Source organism: Dreissena polymorpha, chromosome 1, assembly GCF_020536995.1.
Source record: "Dreissena polymorpha isolate Duluth1 chromosome 1, UMN_Dpol_1.0, whole genome shotgun sequence".
Lineage (NCBI taxonomy): Eukaryota > Metazoa > Mollusca > Bivalvia > Myida > Dreissenidae > Dreissena > Dreissena polymorpha.
Window position 1 is genome coordinate 136,252,732 of NC_068355.1, and position 25,923 is coordinate 136,278,654.

Consider the following 25,923-nt stretch of genomic DNA (forward strand, 5'->3'; position numbering starts at 1 on the left):
AATCACGTCAATATCTCCAATGTCAAGGTCGCCACGACTAAAAATATATTTTTTTTAAAAACAAACTTACAAAGGGGTTAATTTTGTTTGTTCATTTCAAAAGTTCAGTTTGAGTTTTCTCCCTTTATCAGATTTTTTTTTCACAATGAAAACCTGGTTTTGTGACAATTTTGTCCCTTGTTGTTCTTTTCTTGGAGAAATTGGATTATTTCATAACTTCATATTTGGACACATGGTCTGGTATTTAGATCGGAAATAGTAGAATTTTTCTAGTACCAATTTAACAAAATGAGGCAAGTCCTCATTGTAAGTATCACTATAACCTAATGAATATAATTAGCCTGAGGTAATTGATTTAAGTAATCCCGATGTCAAAGGGTTATTTCTCATGCCATTTGCATCATGGTACTGTGCCAAGAAAAGATGCCGGCTGTGTAATAGGAAGTCTGTATTGATTCATTCACCTGTCGAGAAATTGACTGAATCATGTCAGTTTTTTTAAGTCTTTCTACTTAATGAAAAACAGCAGGGAATGATTGTTAGGTACCATATGTAAATCTGGAAAATGGCAACAGTGACCTGGAAATAATTTATTTATGAGCTGTGTTCTGTGAAAAGGGGGTGTGAATGAATGTGCGTAAAGTGTCTTCCCAGATTAGCCTGTGCAGTCCGCACCTTGACGACACTTTCCGCTTTTATGATATTTTTCTTTTCAAGAAAGTCTCTTCTAAGCAAAAAAACTAGTTAAGGCGGAAAGTGTGTCCCTGATTTGCCTGTGTGGACTGCACAGGCTAATCTGGGATGACACTTTACGCACATTCATTAAACCCTCTTTTCACAGAGCGAGGCTCATTTAAGCCTCATTCTGGGAGAACTGGACTTACTGAATGTGGGTAAAGTGTTGTACCAGATTGGCCTGTGCAGTCCGCACAAGCTAATCACTGATGACACTTTCCCTTTTAATGGTATTAAAGTATTTGCTTAGTTAAAATCCAGTTAAGGCAAAAAGTGTCGACCCTCATTTGCCTGTTTGGACTACAAAGCAGTGCTCCAGCTAGGATTTGAAAAAGGCAGGGGGGCTTTTTTGTCAAAAGGGCACTTTGGTCGTGCAGTATTTTGTGAAAAGGGCACTTTCGACAAGCAGTATTTTGTGAAAAGGGCACGTTCGAGCGCGCGGGTGTTTCTGGAATGCTTTCTATTGCATGTTAATTTATATGTTATAAATAATTGTATTATTCCCATTATTATTAAACCATTCAAATATAATGACTACAATGAGGATTAAACTAATTACAATGTAATAAGAGATTTATGAACTATCATAGGTAAAAAAAACTCTTTTTTTTTTTTGAGGGGGGGGGGGCAGGGCGGAGGTTCGGGAGGGCAGGGCGCGGCGCCCTTCGATTCAGGCCTAGCTGGAGCACTGACAAAGACTAATCTCAGTTGCCAATGTACACACTTGCAGAAGCCCAGTTTCTCTGAATCAGGCTCATATATTTTTCATGCCTCTGGAAGGGTAGGATATAGCAGTCAGACTGTCCGTCCGTATGTCTGTCTGTCCAGCATTTTGTTTCCTGATTTTTTAAGGCTTTCAGATATTTACCTGATTTTTGGTGTGTGAGTCTACCTGCATGACTTACAGATCAAGTTCGAGTTTCGTTTTGTTCCATCTATTTTTGCAAAAATATGGGCCTTGCCCTTAGACATTTTCTCTATAATATCAGTTTTCCGAATTGTTCATAAATGCTATCATATACACTGTAACTCCAATATAACGCGGTAAATGGGGTCCAAGCCACGAAACAGCGTTATAAACGGATCCGCATTATAAATTTTGAGCTCATTTATTGCAGGGAGCTGTACAAAACAGGTAAAGTATAGCCTATAATATAGGTCATGTTTATTGCCATGCTGTGTTGTCATCCGCATATAAACCGAATCGTATTGTTAACAGTATACATACCGCTTTTCTAATGTTCACATTTATCCGATAATCCAATAAAGTTACAATATCACTTTAAAAAATAATAATCTTGAACATTTATGCCGATAAATATGTTTAAAACTTTCATAAACACAACCATATGAATATGCCATTTTTAGAAGTGTAAAGAGAACAGTGCATTATGGGGAAGAGCTTTCATTGGACGAGCGAATTTAAATATAGATTGAATGCAATACGATACATGTACAAAGAAGTGTTTTATTTTGTTATACCCTTGCAAAAAACGTGGTTCACGGGGACTTTCTGATACCGGCCAAAATGAAAGTGAATAACTGCGTTAGGATGTAAATAAATCGTCTGGATTATTTAATTAATTTTTCGTACACGAGACTGAAAGATTAATTGCCTAAATACTAGAATGATAATGAAATGACAGAAAAACGTGTTTAAAACTGGTCCTTTGATTTTAAGCGAAATGACCAGACTTGGACTTATTCTTCACTTAATGCACATCAAGTGAACAAGACTGATGCATTTGTTTACATAAAAAATATATTTGTATAACTGAATTACTGATACAGGAAAGCAATTAAAACATGTCCAGGGGTTCGGAATACCTATGCCCAACTTCCCTGAAAACTAGAAAAGTGCAGGTAACCAATCATAATAATAATTATAATTGCAATAGACCAATTACTATTGGCTCAACAATGTTCCTGCAGTGGTTTGAATAGATTTGATGTGTTACAACAAAATTGATTGATTTATTCCTGTTTATTACATGCTTTTTAGTATGTAATGAATATTTATACAATCAGTCAAATTATATTTCTCCTACTCGCTATTATTATGAAGAAATTGCATATGTAATGGAAAGTTATTTTGTCAATTGCAAATTGATAACAATTTAAAATCTCTAAAATGCAATGAAATAATTGTTAAAAAAATATGATATTCAACAATCAGGTGCCAATTTTACTACTTCAAGTATTGACTCTGATAGCCAATTTTAAGACGGTGTGTGTGTATGCATTTCAAAGTTTATGAAGTCATTCTGCCTGAGAGTCCACATTACATGTGGAGCCCCTTGTGTCGGTCCCAGCACTCCTAACAATGTTATAGAATCAAATGATGGAACAGCTGTTGAATTAATAGCTTAAATTTCCAGATATGAATTTTTATGCCCCGGAAGGATGGCATATTGTTTTTGAACTTTCAGTCAGTCCGTCAGTCAGTCTGTCCGTCCGTCCATCCGAAAACTTTAACATTGGTCATAACTTTTGCAATATTGAAGTTAGCAACTTGATATTTGGCATTCATGTGTATCTCATGGAGCTGCACATTTTGAGTGGTGAAAGGTCAAGGTCATTCTTCAAGGTAAAAGGTCAAATACATGGCTTCAAAGTGGCACAGAGGGGGACATTGTGTTTCTGCCAAACACATCTCTTGTTATTGAAAGATTTTAAATTTTATGTGACCAAGAACCAAACTCACATGAGCTGGAAGCAAAAATAACTCAAGCTGTCTAAGTCTGAAACTCTTGTACCAACTACTTGGCTTACTGGTTATCCTCATAAGACTACTCCAGGCTGTTAAAGCTCAGGGCCCCTTCACCTGTGATCCTCTGTTTAACTTCTGTTGGGGATGTACACATTGAAACATGCTAGTATGATTTTGGTTTTGTAACTTGTTGTCACTTGTTACACCGGTACTTTATGTTGCTTGTTACTTGTTGTCTTTTGTTACTTAATGTCACTTGTTACTAATTGTCACTTATTACTTGTCACTTGTTACTTAAAGTCACTATTAAAATGAAGCCAGGGTGCAAGATCAAAGACATTTTTACCTTTTGATCATCAACGTATGCACACCAACGATTGAAGTGAGAATGTACGTTTTAATTCCCAAATGTAAGCAACAGATATTGGTCGACATCAAACAATTATTGAAAGATTAGATTCCCTTTAATTAATAATAAGTGCAATTCTGTTGGGCATTGATTTCTTCCGCTGCATAATAATCCCTATAAATCTAGGTAAAAAGATAGTCAGCTATGCCAAACAACCTTAGTCATACTGCCATTATAGTGATTTGATTGCCATATACAGTACACTCCACGCGTCTCCCAAAAAACGCGCTCCCTCCGCGGGTTTTTTCTGCTAGCGAGTGTTCACGCGGCGTTGGAAGAGCGAGGTGAACTCGATAAAACGCTCGGTGTTACGCCGCGTTCACTAATTCCCGCGGCGTGTATTACTTTAGGCTAGTCGGTAAATGCAGACACTTTCCATTCTTATCAGTGATCGCCGCGCAACGCCGCGTTAGCAGTGTGCTACTGGGCATGCCAAAAAATAAAAACATTGTTATAATAAATTGTTTAAATACTGTAGTACATGTATAAAAAAGATAATTGTATAGAAAATTAATACGTATAAAAATTATGTTTTTTTAATTCACAGGTACGTCTACAATATGAATTAAGTCTAATATAATACATTTGACAAATTAATATTTAAATAATAACACATATGACACAAGAATAAATGTTCCGTAAAATTTCAAAATGAGAATAATAATTAGTAATCCGAAACACACTACGATTTTTAATTGTTAACATGACGTTTACAAATGCTTCCAATATACAGTCATTCCCGACAAAAGCGCGCGAAAATTATGCTGCAATGTACAAGGTCAAGGAACAATGTATACTCCTGCAAAGCGTGCGTGTATTGATTTTTTTTATACAAACTTTGTAGCGCAGAGAACATTGAATTTTGTTGATTTCGGTTAAAAGTTCCTTTGGTATTTATTAACGAAATTATATCGCGAATAAGTTGATATTTCCTCTAAAATAATTTCAAATCGAACACGCCGAATTTATCGTTACAGTATTTTAGTAGAGTAATTATTTTAACACTAATTGTATTGTAAACTGATTAAAGAAGACATCTGGGCGGAACTGGATTTTAAGTGTTTGACGTTATGAAAACACGCAAAGCTTGTCTACTGACCTATTGTGTAGACTGCTGTCTGCGGTGTTTTGACAAAAGGGATTAACATGTGTGAATGTCACTCTGCCGATTTGGTCCATAATTACTGGTAAACATTGTTTAGAATGTCGACGCAACAAGAATACACCTGTGAATATTAAATGCAATTATCAACTCAATAGTTACCACCTTTTAGCAATCAATGGAATAACCTACAAACAAAGAGAAAATCAATGCATTAGCGAGCAGAGAATTGACTTTGTTCCGACAATTAAAACCATTCCTTATGCATTCGTTGAACGTGTTTACTTTAGTAAGTTATGCCTTTAGACAGGAAGCGGCTTTTCTTTGATTTAGTCAAACTGTCAATTCACACAGATTTGCGAGATTTTTAGGGTCCTTGGTCATTTATATACATGTTCAGTATAGAAAATCACCCGCTAACATGAAAACTTTGGATTAAATTATCAAAATAAAAACAATGTTGCAAACTGTGTTTATATTAATTGGTAAGTATTAATTAAAATACGACGTTTTGTGTGTCGTAAATCAACGAGTTTTCTATACAACAACAACTACTTCTACAACCACGTTGGGATCGATCTATCTTGATTGTTTTTTTTTTAATTGTAAATATTATACTACATGTACATGTATGTACTTGTAATAAATGTAATTTTATTTGAAAATCAGGAAGTCAAACAAAATTAAATTGATCATTATCTCGTAAAACGCGGAGTTTCCCCCGCGTTGCCAACGCCGAGGGCCGCCGCGTCGGCTCATCAGTTTTGCCGATCGTTAACCGCCGCGTCCAAAATCATGCAAACGCCGCGTAAAGCGGGATTTTCTTAATCTCCCTCCAGGTCGAAACCCGCGGAGTATGGAGGGAAATTGGGGAAAACGCGTGGAGTGTACTGTACACAATTGTGATAAATGATTTCAAGTTTTGCTCTTACGAAATATATAATGACAATAAAAAACTGAAATTTATGAGGTAAACTTGCTGATGATGTCATTGGGAGAAAGATAAAATGGTTGATAAAATATGCCTTGTAGACAATGAGAATTGAAATCTTAATGTTGCATATTGAGTGTTATTGGAGGGCAGTGACGTGAACAAATTAACCATCTATATGGGCCGTGCTCTGTGAAAATGGGGTTTAATGGATGTTGGCAAAGTGTCGTCCCAGATTAGCCTGTGCAGTCCGCACAGACTAATCAGGGACAACACTTTCGGCTTCTATGATATTTTCTGTATAAAGAAAGTCTCTTCTTAGTAAAAATCCAGTTTGGGCGGAAAGTGTTGTTCCCTCACTGATTATTTGGGACAACACTTTACGCACATGCATTAAACCCCCTTTTCACAGAGCACAGACCATATATATGCACAAATGTACTCATATAGATGCTTAAATACATGTAATGTATTTTGTGGAGTTTGGACAAGTGATTTATATTGTATAATGTTCACTTTTGTGAAATGTCGTTAATGTAAAACATATTTTATGTGAGAGAATATTTAACAAATAGTTGGTTGCCAATACATATTGAATATTTAGATTTGCTGTATAATAAATTCTGCTCAGTTGCAACTCATGAGACTGATTATATCAGGGGTCACGCTAGGATTTTAAATCACGAGTCCTGGACTCCTTACTTGTAAAAATAGAAATGGTAGAAGTTCAGAAGAGAAAAATTTTCCCGAAAAGAGTCCTGTTAACAATTGCACGCATCTTCAAATGGTCAGCCAAAAAAATCTATTTAAATGAAGAATTGATATACATAATATTCTTCTTTGTTTTATTAATGTAAACTCATATTAAAAGACACTCCTTACTTGAATGTCCAATTTGAATGTGCAGTCATGACATACAATTTGACTTCAATATAACATGGATGACCTACAAAAACGCTAAATTAATTAAGCCTTTCCAAGAGCCCTGTATATCAAGCAATCTTTGTAAAAATTGTTATCATTCAGCCATCTATATAATCCATCACCGTTAAATATAACTGTCATCAACATGTGTTAAAAAATTCAAATACTGGGAAGATTTCTGCACAATTTCCTAAGAGACCTCTTGACATACCATGAATGTGTTGTAAAAAACAAGGTCATTGATATCCTGTTATTAAGCACACTTACTTTTAGATCATGGTTTATTAGTGGTATTTATGGGGAAAAAACATGAACAATATTTCAATGAAGAAGTTAAACTTCAACTATAAGATTATAGGCCTTTTCCTCTTTTTTTAGAGAAGTGAATCTTTTCAAATGTAAATTGCTGGATTATGTAGATAAGGCTGCAGTTTATCTCCATTGAGAAAGCAGTAACCACAGAAAATGAAAGATTCATCATTGGATGCCCCAAGTTCATGACTCAATTCTGTTGTAGTAATAGCTTAATAAAGCAGATGAAATAAAGAAGTATTGAACTTGCAGTACATTAAATCCTAGACAAGAAAGGGGAAGAGTGTATGTTATGGTAGACTAGAAATAGCAGTGCAGTGTTTTAGACAAGCATAGCAGGGTATCCGGAGATAAGATAGCCTTATCTGCAGTAATGAAAGATTTTTGGAGCTAGCTATTTCTCAATTCTGAATGTATTTATTAAAATAGAAGGTTTTATTTGTGGCTGAATGGTGGTAAATAATGGAATTTATGTAGGTTATTTAGCATTGTGAGATTTGAGGAACCATGAAGGCAAGGTAAGAACATTTTGTAACTGTATTAGTACATTTTTATCTTGTAACTTAAACATTATTTTGTTTGCTTTATGTTTTAAACCAAATGATATATTTGTAAACGTAAAATTATTTTAAAACTCTCTCAAAATGCTGACATATTTGTCCAAAAGTGAATATTTCCATATTAATTAAGTTGGATGCCTTTAACCCTTTCCCCCATAAGATCTTACAAAGAAGCAAAGTGCGTCAAAATACATATTTAAGTGGTAAAGGGTTAATAAACCTAGTCACATACCCACATTGGATTTCTTGTTAATCAGGATGCTTTCAGGTGATTTTAGTTCTGGTTATAAATTGCAGGATATGGACTCAGATGTGCTTCAATATGAATAGTATTTCACTGCAATCAAAGCTTAAATGAAAGATTTTATGTGTTTTTATGTCCCCCACTATAGAAGTGGGGGACATATTGTTTTTGCCCTGTCTGTTGGTTGGTTGGTTGGTCTGTTGGTTGGTTGGTTTGCGCCAACTTTAACATTTTGCAATAACTTTTGCTATATTGAATATAGCAACTTGATATTTGGCATGCATGTGTATCTCATGAAGCTGCACATTTTGAGTGGTGAAAGGTCAAGGTCATCCTTCAAGGTCAGAGGTCAAATATATGTTGCCAAAATCGCTGATTTTATGAATACTTTTGCAATATTGAAGATAGCAACTTGATATTTGGCATGCATGTGTATCTCATGGAGCTGCACATTTTGAGTGGTGAAAGGTCAAGTTCAAGGTCATCCTTCAAGGTCATCCTTCAAGGTCAGAGGTCAAATATATGTGGCCCAAATCGCTTATTTTATGAATACTTTTGAAATATTGAACATAGCAACTTGATATTTGGCATGCATGTGTATCTCATGGAGCTGCACAATTTGAGTGTTGAAAGGTCAAGGTCATCCTTCAAGGTCATAGGTCAAATATATGTGGCCCAAATCGCTTATTTTATGAATACTTTTGCAATATTGAAGTGCAACATGATATTTGGCATGCATGTGTATCTCATGGAGCTGCACATTTTGAGTGGTGAAAGGTCAAGGTCAAGGACATCCTTCAAGGTCAAATATATGGGTCAAAATTGCTCATGTAATGTCACTTCTGCAATATTGAAGCTAGCAATTTTATATTTGAAATGCATGTGTATCTCATGGAGCTGCACATTTTGAGTGGTGAAGGGTCAAGGTCATCCTTCAAGGTCAAACGTCATATAGGGGGACATTGTGTTTCACAAACGCATCTTGTTTTTGCTTGCATTTACAACATTCAGTGAACATGGTCATTTATTTCTGATAAAATGATTATCCTAATTTTAAAGGCTTCTATTCTCAATTCATACATGATGAACACCGACCTTAATTAATCAGATTTCATTTTAAGGGTTGTTTTGTACCTGGTTTGCTTTAGGAAATGTTTAAGCCATGGGGAACCCTGTAATAATTAATTGCCCTAAGTTTAATCATAGTTACCTTCATTTAATAAGACGCGTTCAGTGTTAATATACATGTAAGGCTTTTCAATGAATTTGAGCTTCACCCTGTGAAAAGAGGGTTTAATGCATATGTGTAAAGTGTCATCCTTGATAAATCTGCCACACTTTCCACTGTCATGTTATGTCGAACGGTGTGGGTGTAATTATACCCCCACAAACGAAGTTTAGGGGGCATATAGGAGTGAACTTGTCGGTCGGTCGATCTGTCTGTCTGTCCGTATTAAGTGTCAACTCTCTAATTCAAGTAGTTTTCATCCGATCTTCACCAAACTTGGTCAGAAGTTGTACTGTAAAACCATTAAATTTCGTGTGGTACGAATTTTCGTGGATTTCGTTGGTCCACTGAACCACGAATTCAAGTACCAACGATTATTTATACATTTTTAATCCTAAATTTCAGAATGTCATTTCCGACATTTTCTTGTGTTTTCAGTTATCCGAGATATTTGTTTTTGTAATAGTTACTTCGCTTCAGTAGTTCACATAACACTATATCTATCAGTTTTGCTTTTTTTTATTCATCATCGTTTTTGTACGTTTTATTAATCATGGTAAATAAAGATTATAAATAGCATTACCAAATGCGAAGAAAAACAAATTTCTTTTACGTGACGTCGTAAAATTAACAGTTTGCAGATTTATCATATATGTCAATATGCGCAAATTAAATTTAAAAGAGACATACCGTTTTCACACCTGTATGTTGGGGACCTTATTACTCAAGTGTTTCTACTAGGGAACCGATTGCGCTGAGAAGTGCAAATATTGTCAAAACAACATCGATGGCAATTAGCGAGTTGGAACCCACAAGTGCGCTGCTTTATCGCTCTTATCGACAATTATCGGCAACACTTTCATGCTTCAGTGCACATTAACCTCAAGTCTTGCTGTCAACACAGATTAGCAGATTATGCTTCGTTATAACTCTGGTTGTTTTAATAAAAGTATAATTATTATGACGGTCAGCCTTCCCCGAAAATTTGAAATCCACGAAATTACGTGTCAACGAATTAGTTGTTTTTCATTAAACCACGAAATTTCATACCGACGAATTTCTATACGTTTACAGTATCTACATGATGTCTAGGCCAAGTTTTAACATGGGCCTTGCTGGGTCAAAAACTAGGTCACGGGGTCACTTAGTGCGTTTGAAACATTCAGCATGTTGTCCGCTTTTTAATTCAAGAAGTTTTCATCCGATCTTCACCATACTAGGTCAGAACTTGTATCTAGATGATCCTAAGGCCAAGTTCGAACATGGGCCTTGCGGGGTCAAAAACTAGGTCAAGGGGTCACTTAGTGCGTTTTTTAACATTCAGCATGGTGTCCTCTCTCTTATTCAAGTAGTTTACATCCGATCTTCACCAAACTTGGTCAGGAGTTTTATCTAGACGATCTGAAGGCCAAGTTCGAACATGGGCCATGCCAGATCAAAAACTAGGTCACAGGGTCACTTTGTATGTTTTACACATTGAGCATGGTGTCCGCTCTCTATTTCAAGTAGTTTAAATCCGATCTTCACCACACTTGGTCAGAAGATGTAACTAGATGATGTGAAGGTCAAGTTCGAACATGGGCCATGCCGGGTCAAAAACAAGGTCAGTGGGTCACTTAGTGTGTTTTAAACCTCACCATGTTGTCCGCTCTCTAATTCAAGTAGTTTTTATCCAATCTTCACCAAAATTGGTCAGAAGTTGTATCTTGATAATGTCTAGAGCAAGTTTGAATATGGGTCATGCCGGGTCAAAAACAAGGTCACGGGGTCACTTAGTGCGTTTTAAACATCACAATGTTGTCCGCTCTCTAATTCAAGTAGTTTTCATCCAATCTTCACCAAACTTGGTCAGAAGTTGTATCTAGATGATGTCTAGGTTAAGTTTGAATATGGGTCATGCCGGGTCAAAAACTAGGTCACGGGGTATCTTAGTGCGTTTTAAACCTCACCATGTTGTCCGCTCTGTAATTCAAGTAGTTTTCATTCAATCCTCACCAAACTTGGTCACAAGTTTTATATAAATGATCTCTAGGACAAGTTTGAAAATGGGCCATTCCGGGCCTAAAACTAGGTCACGGGGTCACTTAGTGCGTTTTTTAACATTTAGCATGGTGTCCACTCTCTAATTCAAGTAGTTTACATCCGATCTTCACCAAACTTGGTCAGAAGTTTTATGGAGATGATCTTAAGGCTATGTTAGAACATGGGCCTTTCTGGGTCAAAAACTAGTTCAAGGGGTCACTTAGTGCGTTTTAAAAATTGAGCATGGTGTCTGCTGTTTTTTGTGAAGACGACATGCAAAATATTATGTGTCAATGCGGCATGTGGGGGTATTCGTCACGTCTGTGACAAAGCTCTAGTTTTTTCAACTGCAAGCAAGGTGTTATAGTAACTTTTTCAGCTACATGGCGGCCATTTTTTACTTGTAGCTGAAAAAGTTACTATAACACCATGCTTGCAGTTGAAAAAAATACTCCCACACCGGTCGACATGCGACACTTGCGCAAAATTTGCTCTATATAGTGTTGAGTGTCATGTCGCGCGTCGGATTGTGCATCGAGCAAATGGCGCATGTCGACCTAGGGAATTTTAGGTTGACAGGTAACATTTGCTCTATATAGTGTCCAGTGTCATATCGCATGTCGCGCATCATATCGTGCATCGCTCAAATGTGGAGTGTCTCGCTGGAAGGTCGACACACAGCAATTGAAGTCGACATGCAAAGCGACACTTGACATTCACCGCGACTCACTATATGACAGTCGACAATGCAGTTGACAGTCAAGATTTTCTGCAATATTTTTTCTCTAAAACCCAGCGCAATATGCGACACTTAAAGTCTCCATAACGCTCAAAATAAACGAAAATTTCGTAAAGTATTTCGAAAAATAAAGTTAACACCTAAACCATCAGTTTTCCTAATAGTAATAACCACAATTTCAACGCTAGATGTAGTAAGATTACATCGATTTTTGTAGATACAAAATGCTCATTTTTATTTATTTGTAGACACAATAAATTCCATGCTAATTTCCTGCGAATATATCTATTCATACGACACACAAACACTAAAATGGTACCATGTTAAAACCGTAATAAAAACGATAATTTTGTATCCACAAACATCTATTTTACCAGACCACATCCGGCGTTGAAATTTCGGCAATTGCCATAAGGAACAATGATTTTAAATTGTTGAGCTTTATTTTACGAAATATTGTACGATATTTTCGTTGATTTTGAGTAGGAATGTTACTTTGAATCTTGATTGTGGCATGTCGACTTCAAAATGTTGAGTGTCAATCGTGCGTCCCTTGAATGTCGTGCGTCGACCTCGAAGGTCGACACGGGACAATCAACTTGGCCCTATCCGGATTCCGTAGTTATGTTATATTGGAATGTATTCCTCTTATACCTTATTATTTTTATTATAATTTACAATGCCAACCAAAACACATTCATAATAAATTGTAACACAATTTATTTTCCTTGGAGATGATTGCGTATGCAGATAGCATTTTGTGATGAAAATAATCAATAGGTAAAACAACACCCATCAAAAACAATTCTTCAATTATGACACAATTTTTAACAACGAAATGCCTTTAAACTCTTATTGAAATGATTTTGTTTTACAAATCATTTAAGAATCATTCTGATGTTTGTCAAACTTTTGTTTTGCCAACATCAATTTCTGATTTTCAATGTCCAGCCGTTTTTTCTCAATTTCTAGTCTTTGTTCTTCGATGTGCAACCGTTTTTCTTCGATTTCAAGTCGCCTCTTCTCGACACACATTTGCTGCTGAGCGACATCTAATGGCTGTTTGGCATACAAAGTGTTTTGTGTATCTTCATCTTCATCAGTTAAGGGACGTTTCTGTCCGCAGGTTCCCAAGGACGGTGATAGACTGGCAAAGGCAGCACTTTCTGCAAGATATTAACAAGTGATTTTTTTGCTCAATTGGGATTAGTACCATGCAGTACTGCACCAAATGGGGAAAACAAGCTAAAAAAATCCGGACATTGGGGTTATTTGGGTAATGAAATCTTCTGATTTGGAAGTATGGGTCTTTTTAAATGGTTGGTATTAATTGCACAAACCAATTAAAATATTCATTTACATGCTTTTTGGCTGAAAATGTTCAGTTTTAGTGCTTATTTTACTTATTTACTTGCAGATAATGCACTTTTGGAATTAAATTAACACAATTTTTCTTCCTGTTGGGAAATTTATAATGGCCTTTTACAGGTACTTTATAAAGAAGAAAAAAAGTCGCTGATATGCAAGAAAATGAGCCGTGCTCTTAGTAAACGGGGCTTAATGCATCTGAATCAAGTGTAAACGAGGCTTAATGCATCTGAATCAAGTGTAAACGAGGCTTAATGCATCTGAATCAAGTGTAAACGAGGCTTAATGCATCTGAATCAAGTGTAAACGGGGCTTAATGCATCTGAATCAAGTGTAAACGGGGCTTAATGCATCTGAATCAAGTGTAAACGGGGCTTAATGCATCTGAATCAAGTGTCTTGCCAGATTAGCCTGTGCAGACTTTACGGGTTAATCTAAGATGACACTTTACCCACATGAATTATTGCTGATGTTAGTTTGAGAGTGTAATTGAAGCACAGATAGTAATGGCTCTAAGTTGTATCAATTGAACCATTATTGAGTTTAGTTAAGTCATTTCAAGTCATTTAATGCAAAATTCAAGAACACTCTACAGATGAATGCTCTGGGTTATAATTTCAAGTTGAATGGTTACCACTTGCAGAGGTCCTGAGTTTGCATGAAGCTGTAGAATTCTCCTCCTCGTCTTCTGTGTCAGAGGAATCTTCTTCTGTGCTTGTCTTGGAGTCCTGGTCCACGTTCTTCACTGGAATAACAATAAAACAGTCTCCAGAATACGAAAATAACAAACAATATTAGCCTCGTTCTGGGAAAACTGGGCTTAACTTGTGTTTAGTGTCGCATATAAGCCAGTGCAGTCCTCACAGGCTTACATGTATCAGGGACGACACTTAACACTTAAATGTAGTTTTTATAGCTCTGCTGTTTTCGAAGAAAACCAGATGTATTGTCATAGCCAGCTCGTCGTCTGCCGGGGTCGTGCTAAAACTTGACATTTTGCTATAAAATCAAAGTGCTTCCACCTACAACTTTGAAACTTCATATGTAGATGCACCTTGATGAGTTCTACACGCCACACCCATTTTTGGGTCATTAGGTCAAAGGTCAAGATCACTGTGACCTTTAAAAAAAAAAAAAAAACAAACTGACAAGCTTTCATGTATTAAAAAATGCACCCGCAGCCGAGCGTTGGCACCCGTTATGCGGTGCTCTTGTTTCTTTTAAAGCAAGTCTTATCATGATAAAAATGCAGTCCAGGCAGAAAATTTCATCCCTGATTAGCCTGATTAGTGGACATTCATTAAGCCCATTTTTTCAGAACAAGGCTCCAATAAATCAGCCATCAGAATACACAATTGACAAATTATGACCATTTCCTTGTGAATGTATGGATTTATGGGTTCCTTAACATTTTGAAAGAAATTGTGTAAGAAATAACAGATATTTGGGCAGGAAATAGATATAAATTATTTTATTACAACTGTTTTCTTGTATGCCTAATATCAATATTCCAAAGTAAGATGTTCAAACATGTGTTCATACTGACTGTTCAGTGATAGAATTTGGCTGAAAAAAAGGATGATAGTTCCAGGCAACTTGGAATGTCTTTGAATAAGTAAGTGTAATTTGTTATTTTTGATTTTCAAAGAAGCATACCATAGCAAATAGAACTATGCGAAGAAATTGAAGAATAGAAAATCAAAATGTTGTTTTACAGTTCTTAAACCTTAAAAGGCTGCTTGAATTATTTTGTGTTATCTTTTCATAATTTTTCCATTTTTGAAAGAGGAAAAATGGGTAAATGCTAAGAATTCACTTAGCGAAGTAAATAAAGCCCAAGTCTCACTATTGCCGGTAGAGACCCGGTCCATCCCGGTTTGCTAACACTGGCGAGAACCAGGATGATGCGAAGAACATTTTTAACGGGGTCACACTATTTCCCACTGCCGGCTGGTTGAAGCTGGTCAACAACCCGCCAGAGTCCCGGTGAACCCCTTACTAGCTACGGTTTGTCCCGTTGAAGCCCCGGCAGAGCCACGGTTGTCGCCGGTAATGCCCAGGTGGAGCCCCGGTGAAAGCCGGCAGCATCCCGGCAGAGACCCAGTATACCGTAACTCCACCGGCACTCACCTGGGGCTATACCGCTATCAGACCCCGGCAGAGCTACGGCAATGCCCTGGTTTGACCCTGTCGTCGCCGGTAATGCCCAGGTGGAGCCTCGGTGAATGCCAGTGGCGTCCCGGAAGAGCCCCGGTTTACCGATGTACCGTAGCTATTCCGGGACTCTGCAGGCATTCACCGGGGCACCATCTGCGACAACCAAGTCGTTGGTGTAGCTCTGCCCATGTCTGTATGGGCCACGGTGGAGCTAAGGTGCTGCCCAGGTTGTTCCTGGTTCATCCTGGTCATCCCAGGTGGAGTCATGGTTCATCCCTGTAGAGCCCCGGTAGATCCTGGATCACGCACCGGGGCTCCATCGGCATCATAGTGAGACTGGGCCTTAACAATACATTCTGTGAAGTATATAAATAACCATCGATGAAAGTGAAATTCTTTTCAACAGACAGTTTCATGCTTTTTGGGTTGAAATGTCTCCCCCTGTGATCCCCTGTAATGAAATGTTTTCATTGAACTTTTAGATGTTTCAAAACATGTCTGTTATAAATGCTATTAGATTACATAACTTATTGTGTTTTTATTTTGATACAAGTTAATGCATTTTTGTGCAAAGCTTATTAATTTGTAATTGTTTATGTACCACTGATAACACAATTTTCTAAAAAAAAGTAAAATATTTTCATAAAAAAGTTTACTTTCAACAGGCAGATGTGACATTTAAATCTAAAAACTGTAAAATAGAAATGTAATCAAAATAATTTCTCACAGCCACACATTTTGAAAGTCTCCCTGAATTGAGCCTCGTTCTGGGAGAACTGATCTTTATCATCCATGTGCATAAAGAGTTGTCCCAGATTTGTGTGTGCAGTCTGCACAAGCTAATGAGGAACGACACCTTCCACTTTTATGGAACTTCTAAATTGAAGAAGGTCTCTTCTAAATTAAAATCCAGTGTTGGTAGAAAGGGTTCTCCCACCCACCTTCCATTGTGTACTCTGCAGTCCCCACCCACCATCCAATGTGGACTCCTAAGTCCACCCATCTTCCATTGTGGACTCTAGTTAAGTTTCCCACCCACCTGCCACTGTTAACTCGAGTAGTTCCCCACCGACCTGCCATTGTGGACTCTAGTAGTTCCCCACCCACCTTCCATTGTGGACTCTAGTGTTTCCCCACCCACCTGCCATTGTGGACTCTAGTATAGTTCCCCACCGACCTGCCATTGTGGACTCTAGTAGTTCCCCACCCACCTGCCATTGTGGACTCTAGTAGTTCCCCACCCACCTGCCATTGTGGACTCTAGTAGTTCCCCACCCACCTGCCATTGTGGACTCTAGTAGTTCCCCACCCACCTGCCATTGTGGACTCTACTAGTGCCCCACCCACCTTCCATTGTGGACTCTAGTAGTTCCCCACCGACCTGCCATTGTGGACTCTAGTAGTTCCCCACCCACCTGGCATTGTGGACTCTAGTAGTTCCCCACCCACCTGCCATTGTGGACTCTAGTAGTTCCCCACCCACCTGCCATTGTGGACTCTAGTAGTTCCCCACCCACCTGCCATTGTGGACTCTAGTTCTCACCTTCATTGTGGACTCTAGTAGTTCCCCACCCACCTTCCATTGTTGAGTCTAGTTCCCACCCACCTCCCGTTGTGGACTCTGCAGTCCCCATCCACCTTCCATTTTGCATTCTGCACAGTCCCCACCCACCTTCAACCGTGGACTCTGCACAGTCCTTCAGCACAGCCAGTTTGGTCTCAAGGTCTGTCATTTCTGTGTCCTGAGAACTCGAGTTATGCCTCACAATCTGAGCCACTCGCAGATCCACGTCAGTTAACTCCGGAGCAAACTCTGAATGGCCGGCAGCTTTCTCAATGTTGACAAACTTCCGGCGTGTTTCCGACGCAAGGCACGTCCATTTCTTGCGAATTTCCTCGAAGTCTCGTTCGTGCCCCGTTGGACAGGCTTTGTTGACTTCCTTTGTAATCATTTCCCAGACAAGACGCTTCCTCAAGTGCACTGATGAAGTGTTCTGTTTACTGTATATTATATCCTTGTATTTATCTATTTCCTTTAAAAGCGCATCAATTTCTGGCCAAGTAAAGTTTGGATTTCGCCTTATACGCTTTCCATCCATTGTTTACAATAATACTCTGAAGCTTAAGTATTTCAGAATTGTAATCCAGTAGTTCATGTATTTCAAATGTAAGTCATAAACTTCTTTAGATCTACCAGTTTAACTACAAAAATCTAACTTTATTCCTGATGCCCATTTGATGCTGATAAGTCCTTTTAAAGTTATTCAAACAGAAATGATAAAATCACTAAAATTCACAAGTATGTATTTACTATATTACTTTCTTTATGCTGTGCAAGGTTTAAAAACTACACAATGTTACAAGGTCACAGTGGCTAAGATGAATCATAAGTGTAGTCACATGATCAGTCTTAAGATAGATTTACAGTGGGGTGTAGTTTTCCAATAACTCTGCTAAGGTGGGGGGGGGGCTACATTGTACTATATTTGAATTGGATTTGGATTTGAACAGATAACTGAAAACTAAATTTTGGATATGCACAACATTTTATCCCTTAAAAATGATGACCAGTTTTTTGCAATCATATTTAAGTTCAATGATCTGTGTAGACAATTGCTAAATAAAACTGATTTTATAATCATGTTGTTAACTGACTAGTCAGTTTGGTGAAAATGTTTTCCGATTTAGTATGTTTTAATTTATTGATTTGTTTAAGGGAAAATATCACTGAGCATTGATAACAAATTTAAAAAATGAATGTTGTTGAAAAATGTCTAGAGCTCTTAAACTGCATTAATAAGCTTTTTGTTACTTACAAAAAGAAAACTTAACCCTTTGAAGCAAAGTGAAAATGGCTATATGCAAACAGCATTAAACCAACGCCAGTAACTCGCAGTCTGTTCAGGTTTTATGCTGGTTGCTGCTCATCAGTATCTAAGGGTTTGAAATAAAGTCTTTAAAACTTGATTCTAGTCAGAAAGGTCTTTAATTAAATTTAACTTTCTATGGGACTACATATGCGTCAAAATACGTTTACAAGTGGTAAATGGTTTAAAGAAGTATAATATTTGATTTGTATATAATTTCTTGTTGGAAATGCTCAAAGATTACAAGCATCCAACTATTAGAAATAAGAACTAAACCCTTATTGGAAGTCTTGATTTTTCATTTTTGGTAGTTTATAAATTGATGATTGGTTAAAAAAACAAACACATTATCAACATTAAACACCCAACAACATATATCAATAACCACTGGCAGAAGATGAGTTACAAATTTTAGTTATAAAAAATACAGAAATTCTTATTTATACAATTTTTTTTTATTTTAAACAATGGCACAAGATACACAAACTTCTTAAATGATTATTTTGTCATGTGTGCAGGCCTAATCCAGGGTTTGTAGTGACTGCAAAATAACAACTGCTACTGGTTTAGCATTTTCAAAGATAAAGATGTTCTGAATCTCAATTGTTTTTGTGGGGATGCAGATTTCAGACTGCAGAACTTTTCAAATCCTTTTTATTAAAACATAGAAAGTAACCTATTGTTACTCCTGAGTACCCAATACAGTGTTGCATTTCAGGCTTATGCAAAAGCTATGGTAGAGAGGTAGTATGTAAAAAGTCAACACTGTTAATTGTACATTTGTCCTATTGTAATATAACAGCTATACCTGATTTTAATATATAAATATCACATATGGAAAAGATTCTCTGTGACCAACTATAGTGTAAATTTGTATTAATTACAAAATATTTTGCAGATTACTTTTTTCCTCATATCATTCCTCAACCTTGTCTGATCTTGCTTGTAAAATGAGACATGCAGCCCAGGTGTGGACTCAACCATTTAACCCTTTGCATGCTGGGAAATTTGTCGTCGGCTAAAATGTCGTCTGCTGAATTTCTAAAATAAGCATGTTCTTCTATTTTTTTCAAAGAATACTATCAGAATAGCAAACAGTTTGGATCCTGATGAGACGCCACGTTCTGTGGCGTCTCATCTAGATCCAAACTGTTTGCAAAGGCCTTCAAAATTCGGTTCCAGCACTGACAGAGTTAACGCTGATTGCTTTCATTTCAAATGAGCCACAGATGGAAATCATTGCATTTTTATTGCACGCAATTAACACATTCTTCTGTTCTCCAATTTGAACATGGGCCAAGCGCCACTTCCTGTGATAAATGAGAAATAGACCAGCCACTGTCTGTGTGATGTGTGCACCAGGATTTTAATGGCTGCAGATAATAGCTCAGATTCCTAGCTTCAGTTTCCCTGAAATTGCTGCAGTCAGATAAAGGTCACAGACTGCTAATTATTACATCCACATTCTGGGGAAACTGTGCTTAATGCATGTGTATTAAGTGTCATCGGAGAAAAGCCTGTGCAATATGCATAGGCTAATCAGGGACAACACTTTCCAATATGGTATTTTTATGCCTCTCTTTGAAGAAGAGGGGGTATATTGTTTTGCACATGTCAGTCGGTCGGTCGGTCTGTTGGTCCTTCCACCAGATGGTTTCCGGATGATAACTCAAGAACGCTTAGGCCTAGGATCATGAAACTTCATATGTACATTGATCATGACTGGCAGATGACCCTTATTGATTTTCAGGTCACTAGGTCAAAGGTCAAGGTCACATTGACTCGAAATAGTAAAATAGTTTCCAGATGATAACTCAAGAATGTTTACGCCTAGGATCATGAAACTTCATAGGTACATTGATCATGACTGGCAGATAACCCCTATTAATTTTCAGGTCACTAGGTCAAAGGTCAAGGTCACAGTGACTCGAAACAGTAAAATGGTTTCCTGATGATAACCCAAGAATAATTAGGCCTAGGATCATGAAACTTCATAGGTACATTGATCATGACTGGCAGATGACCCCTATTGATTTTCAGGTCAATAGGTCAAAGGTCAAGGTCACAGTGACAAAAAACGTATTCACACAATGGCTGCCACTACAACTGACAGCCCATATGGGGGGCATGCATGTTAAACAAACAGCCCTTGTTTTTTGAAAGGAAGTGTCTTAGCAAAAATCCAGTTTAGGCAGAAAGTGTTTCCCCAGATAAGCCTTTGCAGACTGTATATGCTTAATTGGGACAACATTTTCAGCACATGCATTAAACCCTGTTTAATGGCTCAGATTCCTGGCTTAAGATTCCCCCTAATTGCTGCAACCAGATAATGGTCATAGACTGGCTAATTAGTGTTCTATGCAGGAATACAGGGACTTCAATTACATGCTGGGCTGTTCTAGGCAGGTTTATGAGCGGTGCTGTTCTATTGCAATTAATTATACCCCGTGATTGGTGTAATTCAAGATTGCGCTATGTGTCCAATATTTGGAAACAAAGTTATATGGTTTTGCTTTTGATTTGATTTCAAACTGTCCACTTGTGGGACTGGTAGACCCACAACTGGTGGGGAACTCTGGGATACAATCATGGACCCAGATCAGAGTATGTTGTGGACCATAAATTTAGAAATGAATATAATAAGACTGTGCTGTGTGTGGTGGCAGAACATCTGTTGATGATTTTGTGTTTGAATTAAATGGCTACTTCATGTAAAATAATTACTAGGTATTCAACAATAATCTAGTTTTCATGTAAATGCTATCAGTATCATAGCATTTTCAGAATTATGTTAGTATGAAATTTGATTTTTTTCGGCGTAAGCTGCATTAAGCCAGCTTTTCACCCTGACTTGACCTTTGTAAGTGTCCAATAAAATTCAAATAAAATTTCCCGCGGCTAGGTACGAATGAATACACTTCATTTATTCCATTGGCTGATTTGAGTATACCACCAGAACATTGGAAACATATCCGCGTCTTTGTAACACTGTTTTACTGTATGAAACAATTTTATCTCTAATGAAAAGGCTTAATAGATAGAACAGTTTTACACTCAATTCTCGACATCAATACAGTTTGTGCGTACACCTTTTATTTTCAGAGTATTACCAGCGCAAAAGCGTTTATACTTAAAAGGCTATGTTCTCATATTTAGTACTTACTTCCATATTCCTGTCAACATGTTAACATGTAAAAGTATAAAGAGCAGTGGAAGCGAGGCCTCACTTTAAAGAATTGCATTTCAACCCGCGAGGTTTCGGGTCAAGTCGCGGACATTCAGAGTTTATATACAGGTCATCACCGGAGTTCGCGGTCAGTAAAATAATCGTTATATAATAAAGACGCTATCCGTGAACTAGGTGACCTGGAATTTTCTTTAGACCAGAAATATGTTAAAAGAAGATATTCAGCAATATAATTATGGTATGTCAATAATAGATTCTTAATGTGTTTTCAACAATACAATGATAAATATTATTTTTAATAAATTTAACAATAATTATTCCACCATATTGCCTAATGTACTAAAGTGATATTAATGAGCATGTAACAGTTTATAGGTGTCTATCGCAACCGTTGATTATTTTTGATGTTTCTACTTCATATACACTTATAGTAATTAATGCAGCATCAACATACTAAAACAATATACCAGAAAGAGAAAAACAATGCATTTGAATATCAACCGTTCTTTCGTTTGACAACTGATCATGCGTTTACGAGTTGAACCTAAATTTAGTTTTAGTGCAGATTTGTTCATACGACACAAAGACACAATATTGTTTTACGGATCATTTCGGCTTACAGGACTGGGTGGGTCACGTAAGAATATCGAATATAAAATATATTTTTATAAACAACTGGTAGCAAGGTGAGTTGCAGATAATTGATCAGTAACCACATTTTAACTAACTATTTTGACCTGTTAATTCTTTTCAGCTCAATTCAACAGTGCAAAATGCCCATAATATCACTTTAAGCATGAGCACGATGATTCTCGATACTGTTAATAATCGAATCAAATAGCAATGCCCGACAGACCACTAAAACAGGTTTGTTCTCGTGTGGCCGGTTGACTCATATGTTTAAATTTCACTTCCATTCTTCTTTTGGTTTTCTGTTTTGTATCTATAGGTTTATGACCAGCAATATGTTATAATGTAAAATAAGCCGCGAAAACTCCCCGTAACATCCAATACTGCGTGTGATGCAGCTTAGAACTGCACAGAAAAAGACATTCGCTATCCTTGATCTCATTCATTAAACTATCTACGCCGTATATCTTTTTAAAAGATATTTCTTGTTTAAAGTAATTTTCAGCAATATATTAAGTTAATATTCTGTATATGGTGTAGATCAAAGCAACCAAATCATGTTTTCTCTTGTAATTCAGTTATTATCAGATCAATATGTTTGATGGAGTTGCGCATGTTCTTTGATATAGGATATCATTTGTTGCAAGGGATATGATTTGTGTGCAATTGAGTGACAATAATTAGATCTTGCTGATACTGATTTGTTTGCATATATTCCTTAAGTGTAATCTAAAACATTTTCCCCCAAACAAGTGTTTTTCTTATTAAAATCGCTAGGAAATTGTGCTTTCTGTTGTTTAATTGTTAAATTAACCAGCATGTCGGAGTTTGTTTGAAGAGAAGAGAAAATGGTCAACAAACATCTAAATGTTATCAAAAGGAGATGAGTTAAGACAACTTTTAAAGGAGCTATGTACCTGAGATTCATTACTTTTCCGCCTGGTAATTTCTTTCTTATTAGTAATATTATACCCGCCTTTCAGTGTAAACTTGACAGGCAAGAGATGGAAACAATGTCCTACTCTTTGAGAGAACTTGCTTTGAGTTCTGAGATAAGAAAACACATACATGCTGTGATTCTATTCATTCTCTATAATCAAATTACTCGCTACCTCTAATCAACAGGTATTTAATTAGCCTGGCTAAACATGTGTGAATCTTTGGGTAAATTAGGACCAGTTGGATTTGTGAGAGGGTCCCTGCCAATTGGGTGAAGAAATCACAGACTTTTGCCCTTTGAAGTTAGCCTCAGATTGTATTGTTGCTTTGATGGATTTTTGGTAGCGTTCCCTTCCTGACGCTGGATGTATTGTTGTTATTGCTGAAGTAATTCAGCTGTTGTTTTTGGCAAGAATTGTTGTTTTTGCTGTTGGTGAAAGAATTTGGACTTGTTTTCTTCACCTGGATATTGTGAATGGACGTAAAACGTTTATAAGGCATAAAATTGTTGATATTTTTTCATGCCTCTTAATATTCTTTTAAAATATCAGTTTATCAATTCTTGCTAAGTGGGTAGCTGTTTTAAATAGTATTGTCTATGTGAACTTCACAGGCTGATCTTGGAGGACACTTTACACTCAAGCATTAAGCCTCTTTTACCCAGAGTGAGACTCGAGTGATTCAGAGATCAGTCAGAAGAGACTCACGAGATTCAGAGATCAGTCAGAAGAGACTCACGTGATTCAGAGATCAGTCAGAAGAGACTCACATGATTCAGAGATCAGTCAGAAGAGACTCACGTGATTCAGAGATCAGTCAGAAGAGACTCACGTGATTCAGAGATCAGTCAGAAGAGACTCACGTGATTCAGAGATCAGTCAGAAGAGACTCACGTGATTCAGAGATCAGTCAGAAGAGACTCACGTGATTCAGAGATCAGTCAGAAGAGACTAATGTGATTCAGAGATCAGTCAGAAGAAATATTTTTAAAAATCAGGAAAAGTGTAAAACAAATACTTGCAGAAAGTCGGCTGAATGTTCTTTTTTATGTGTTAAAAAGTGATTGATGATATTGCGTAAGACAAATGTTATTTCTGATGACTTTAACACTTTTAGATTCCCTGATAATTGTGTGAACAGATGGAATTTCTTATAATGTTCTTGCATTCTATCTCAGTGGAGTTGTCAAAATGTTGAATTATAACTAGGGGTTTATATTTAACCTTGTCTGCAAGTCCCATTAGATTACCATTTACTTAAGCTGAGAAACAAAAGTGATAAGATAGTTTTAAGACACCTGGGGCAACATTTATGTTTTGATGGCAGCCTGTTGGCATGATAAAAAGTAATTGCAAGAAATAATAGAAATATTGGTAATTATACACAGCATAAGTGCCTACTTATCATTTATGTTGGACTGGTGGTGGTTTGAAGAAAAAACACTATAGAAAGGTTTTTTATAAGAAAAGACTTATTTTGTATGTTGTCAATATCATGGCTGGTATTGTAAAGAAACAAAGAAAAAAATGTGTTAATTGCATAATTATGCAGGGTTTTACATTCATGTCAAATTTTAGGGGTCCCTAGGACTCCTGTTATTAATTTTCAGGGGTCCTGTCAATAAAAATGGGGGTCCCAATATAACTTAGTGATATATTAGTAGTATAGCACACGTAAATGGTCCTTTATTCATGGCAAGTATTGTTTGCTTGTTTTTCACAGTACATCAAATCATTTCTGAATGAAAGCCATTGATATTTATTAAGCCATTCCGGCAAAAACTTTCGAGCCTTTTTAGTGGCAGGGGGCATTGTTTCAGTCCCACAGGAACCTTGCTCTTGTGTGGCTGATTCTGCATCTTTTGAACTACTTTGAAAGAATGCGCGTAAGTCGCCTTGTTTTGACATTTTTGCAGACGAAAAAGGGAATTTTAAAATGCATGCCATTTGAGTTACAAGCAGCGAATGTATGCTAAATATGCTGGCTGTGTTAAATTCAATAGTTAAAACTTAAAGTATAGTAATCGATTATTTACGTAAACAATAGCCGCCAGGGCCCTCACACTACTTTGGGGGAAGGGGTCCGCAGCCCTTAGGAGGGGGAATTTTCGCGGTGTTTCCCTTTTTGGGGGATTTTTTTACTTACTATCTCATTATTTCATCTGTACATGTTTGCACTATATTCATTGCATTTTTCATAATTTTGTATGTTTGAAAATATTAAATTGAAATAGAATTGAGATATAATAATAATGAGACACATCTTTCTATTTAAAAAAAAAAAAAAAAAATTTTTTTTTTTTTTTTTTTTTTTTTTTTTTTTTTTTTTTAGGGGGAATTTTCCCCCCAAAAGGGAAAAAATGTATACTTTTCAGGTGGGGGACTGCCACCGAAATTCGGCGGCAGATTTGATAGATTGAGGGCCCTGGCCGCGATTTAACACACACCTATAAAATTAAAGATTGTATAACGTATTTATTTTTACAGTTTAATCTTGCTTGCCAGATAATAAGCTATTGTAACCTTGGTAAGCTTTTCTTTCTTAGCGACATAAAATAGCTCGCATTTACGCATTGTAATCTCAATTCGGGACATTACACCTAGCAACAGCAGGTGGGCAATAATAGGATTGGTTGATAAATCAAACAAGCGAGACAATCCTACCTCCTAGAAAATTACGTACTGCAGTTTTCTTGTTGATATTACGAGAACCAATACGTCTAAATAATTGTGCGTCCCATGGGACGCAAACCAACAAAAATGACGGGTCCTGACTGGCATTTTATGCGTATTTGACGCAGAATATCGCGTCCCATAAAACTCTGATTATGTAAACAAAAAATACTTTTTTTATTAGTAT

The 25,923-nt window shown here is 36.9% G+C and overlaps 2 protein-coding genes across 3 annotated transcripts in view; one reads left to right on the plus strand and one right to left on the minus strand.

Annotated features, from left to right (window-relative positions):
* LOC127851064 (rho GTPase-activating protein 39-like) overlaps positions 1-25,923 on the plus strand; it is a 134,825-nt gene that overhangs the window by 7,657 nt on the left and 101,245 nt on the right. The window contains exon 1 of one of the 2 annotated variants that reach the window (XM_052384549.1): positions 7,150-7,641. The exons of the other annotated variant lie outside the window; for it this stretch is intronic. Coding sequence (XP_052240509.1) covers positions 7,631-7,641 — 11 coding nt within the window. The 5' untranslated portion in view covers positions 7,150-7,630. Of the gene's footprint in view, positions 1-7,149; positions 7,642-25,923 lie in introns of those variants that run through there. 2 annotated transcript variants of the gene reach the window in all.
* LOC127851150 (myb/SANT-like DNA-binding domain-containing protein 4) lies at positions 12,620-17,834 on the minus strand. Its single transcript, XM_052384751.1, has 3 exons — positions 17,114-17,834; positions 13,919-14,029; positions 12,620-13,082 (listed from the first exon to the last, which is right to left on the minus strand). The coding sequence occupies exons 1-3, from the start codon at positions 17,538-17,540 to the stop codon at positions 12,799-12,801; spliced, it is 822 nt and encodes a 273-aa protein (XP_052240711.1). The 5' UTR covers positions 17,541-17,834; the 3' UTR covers positions 12,620-12,798.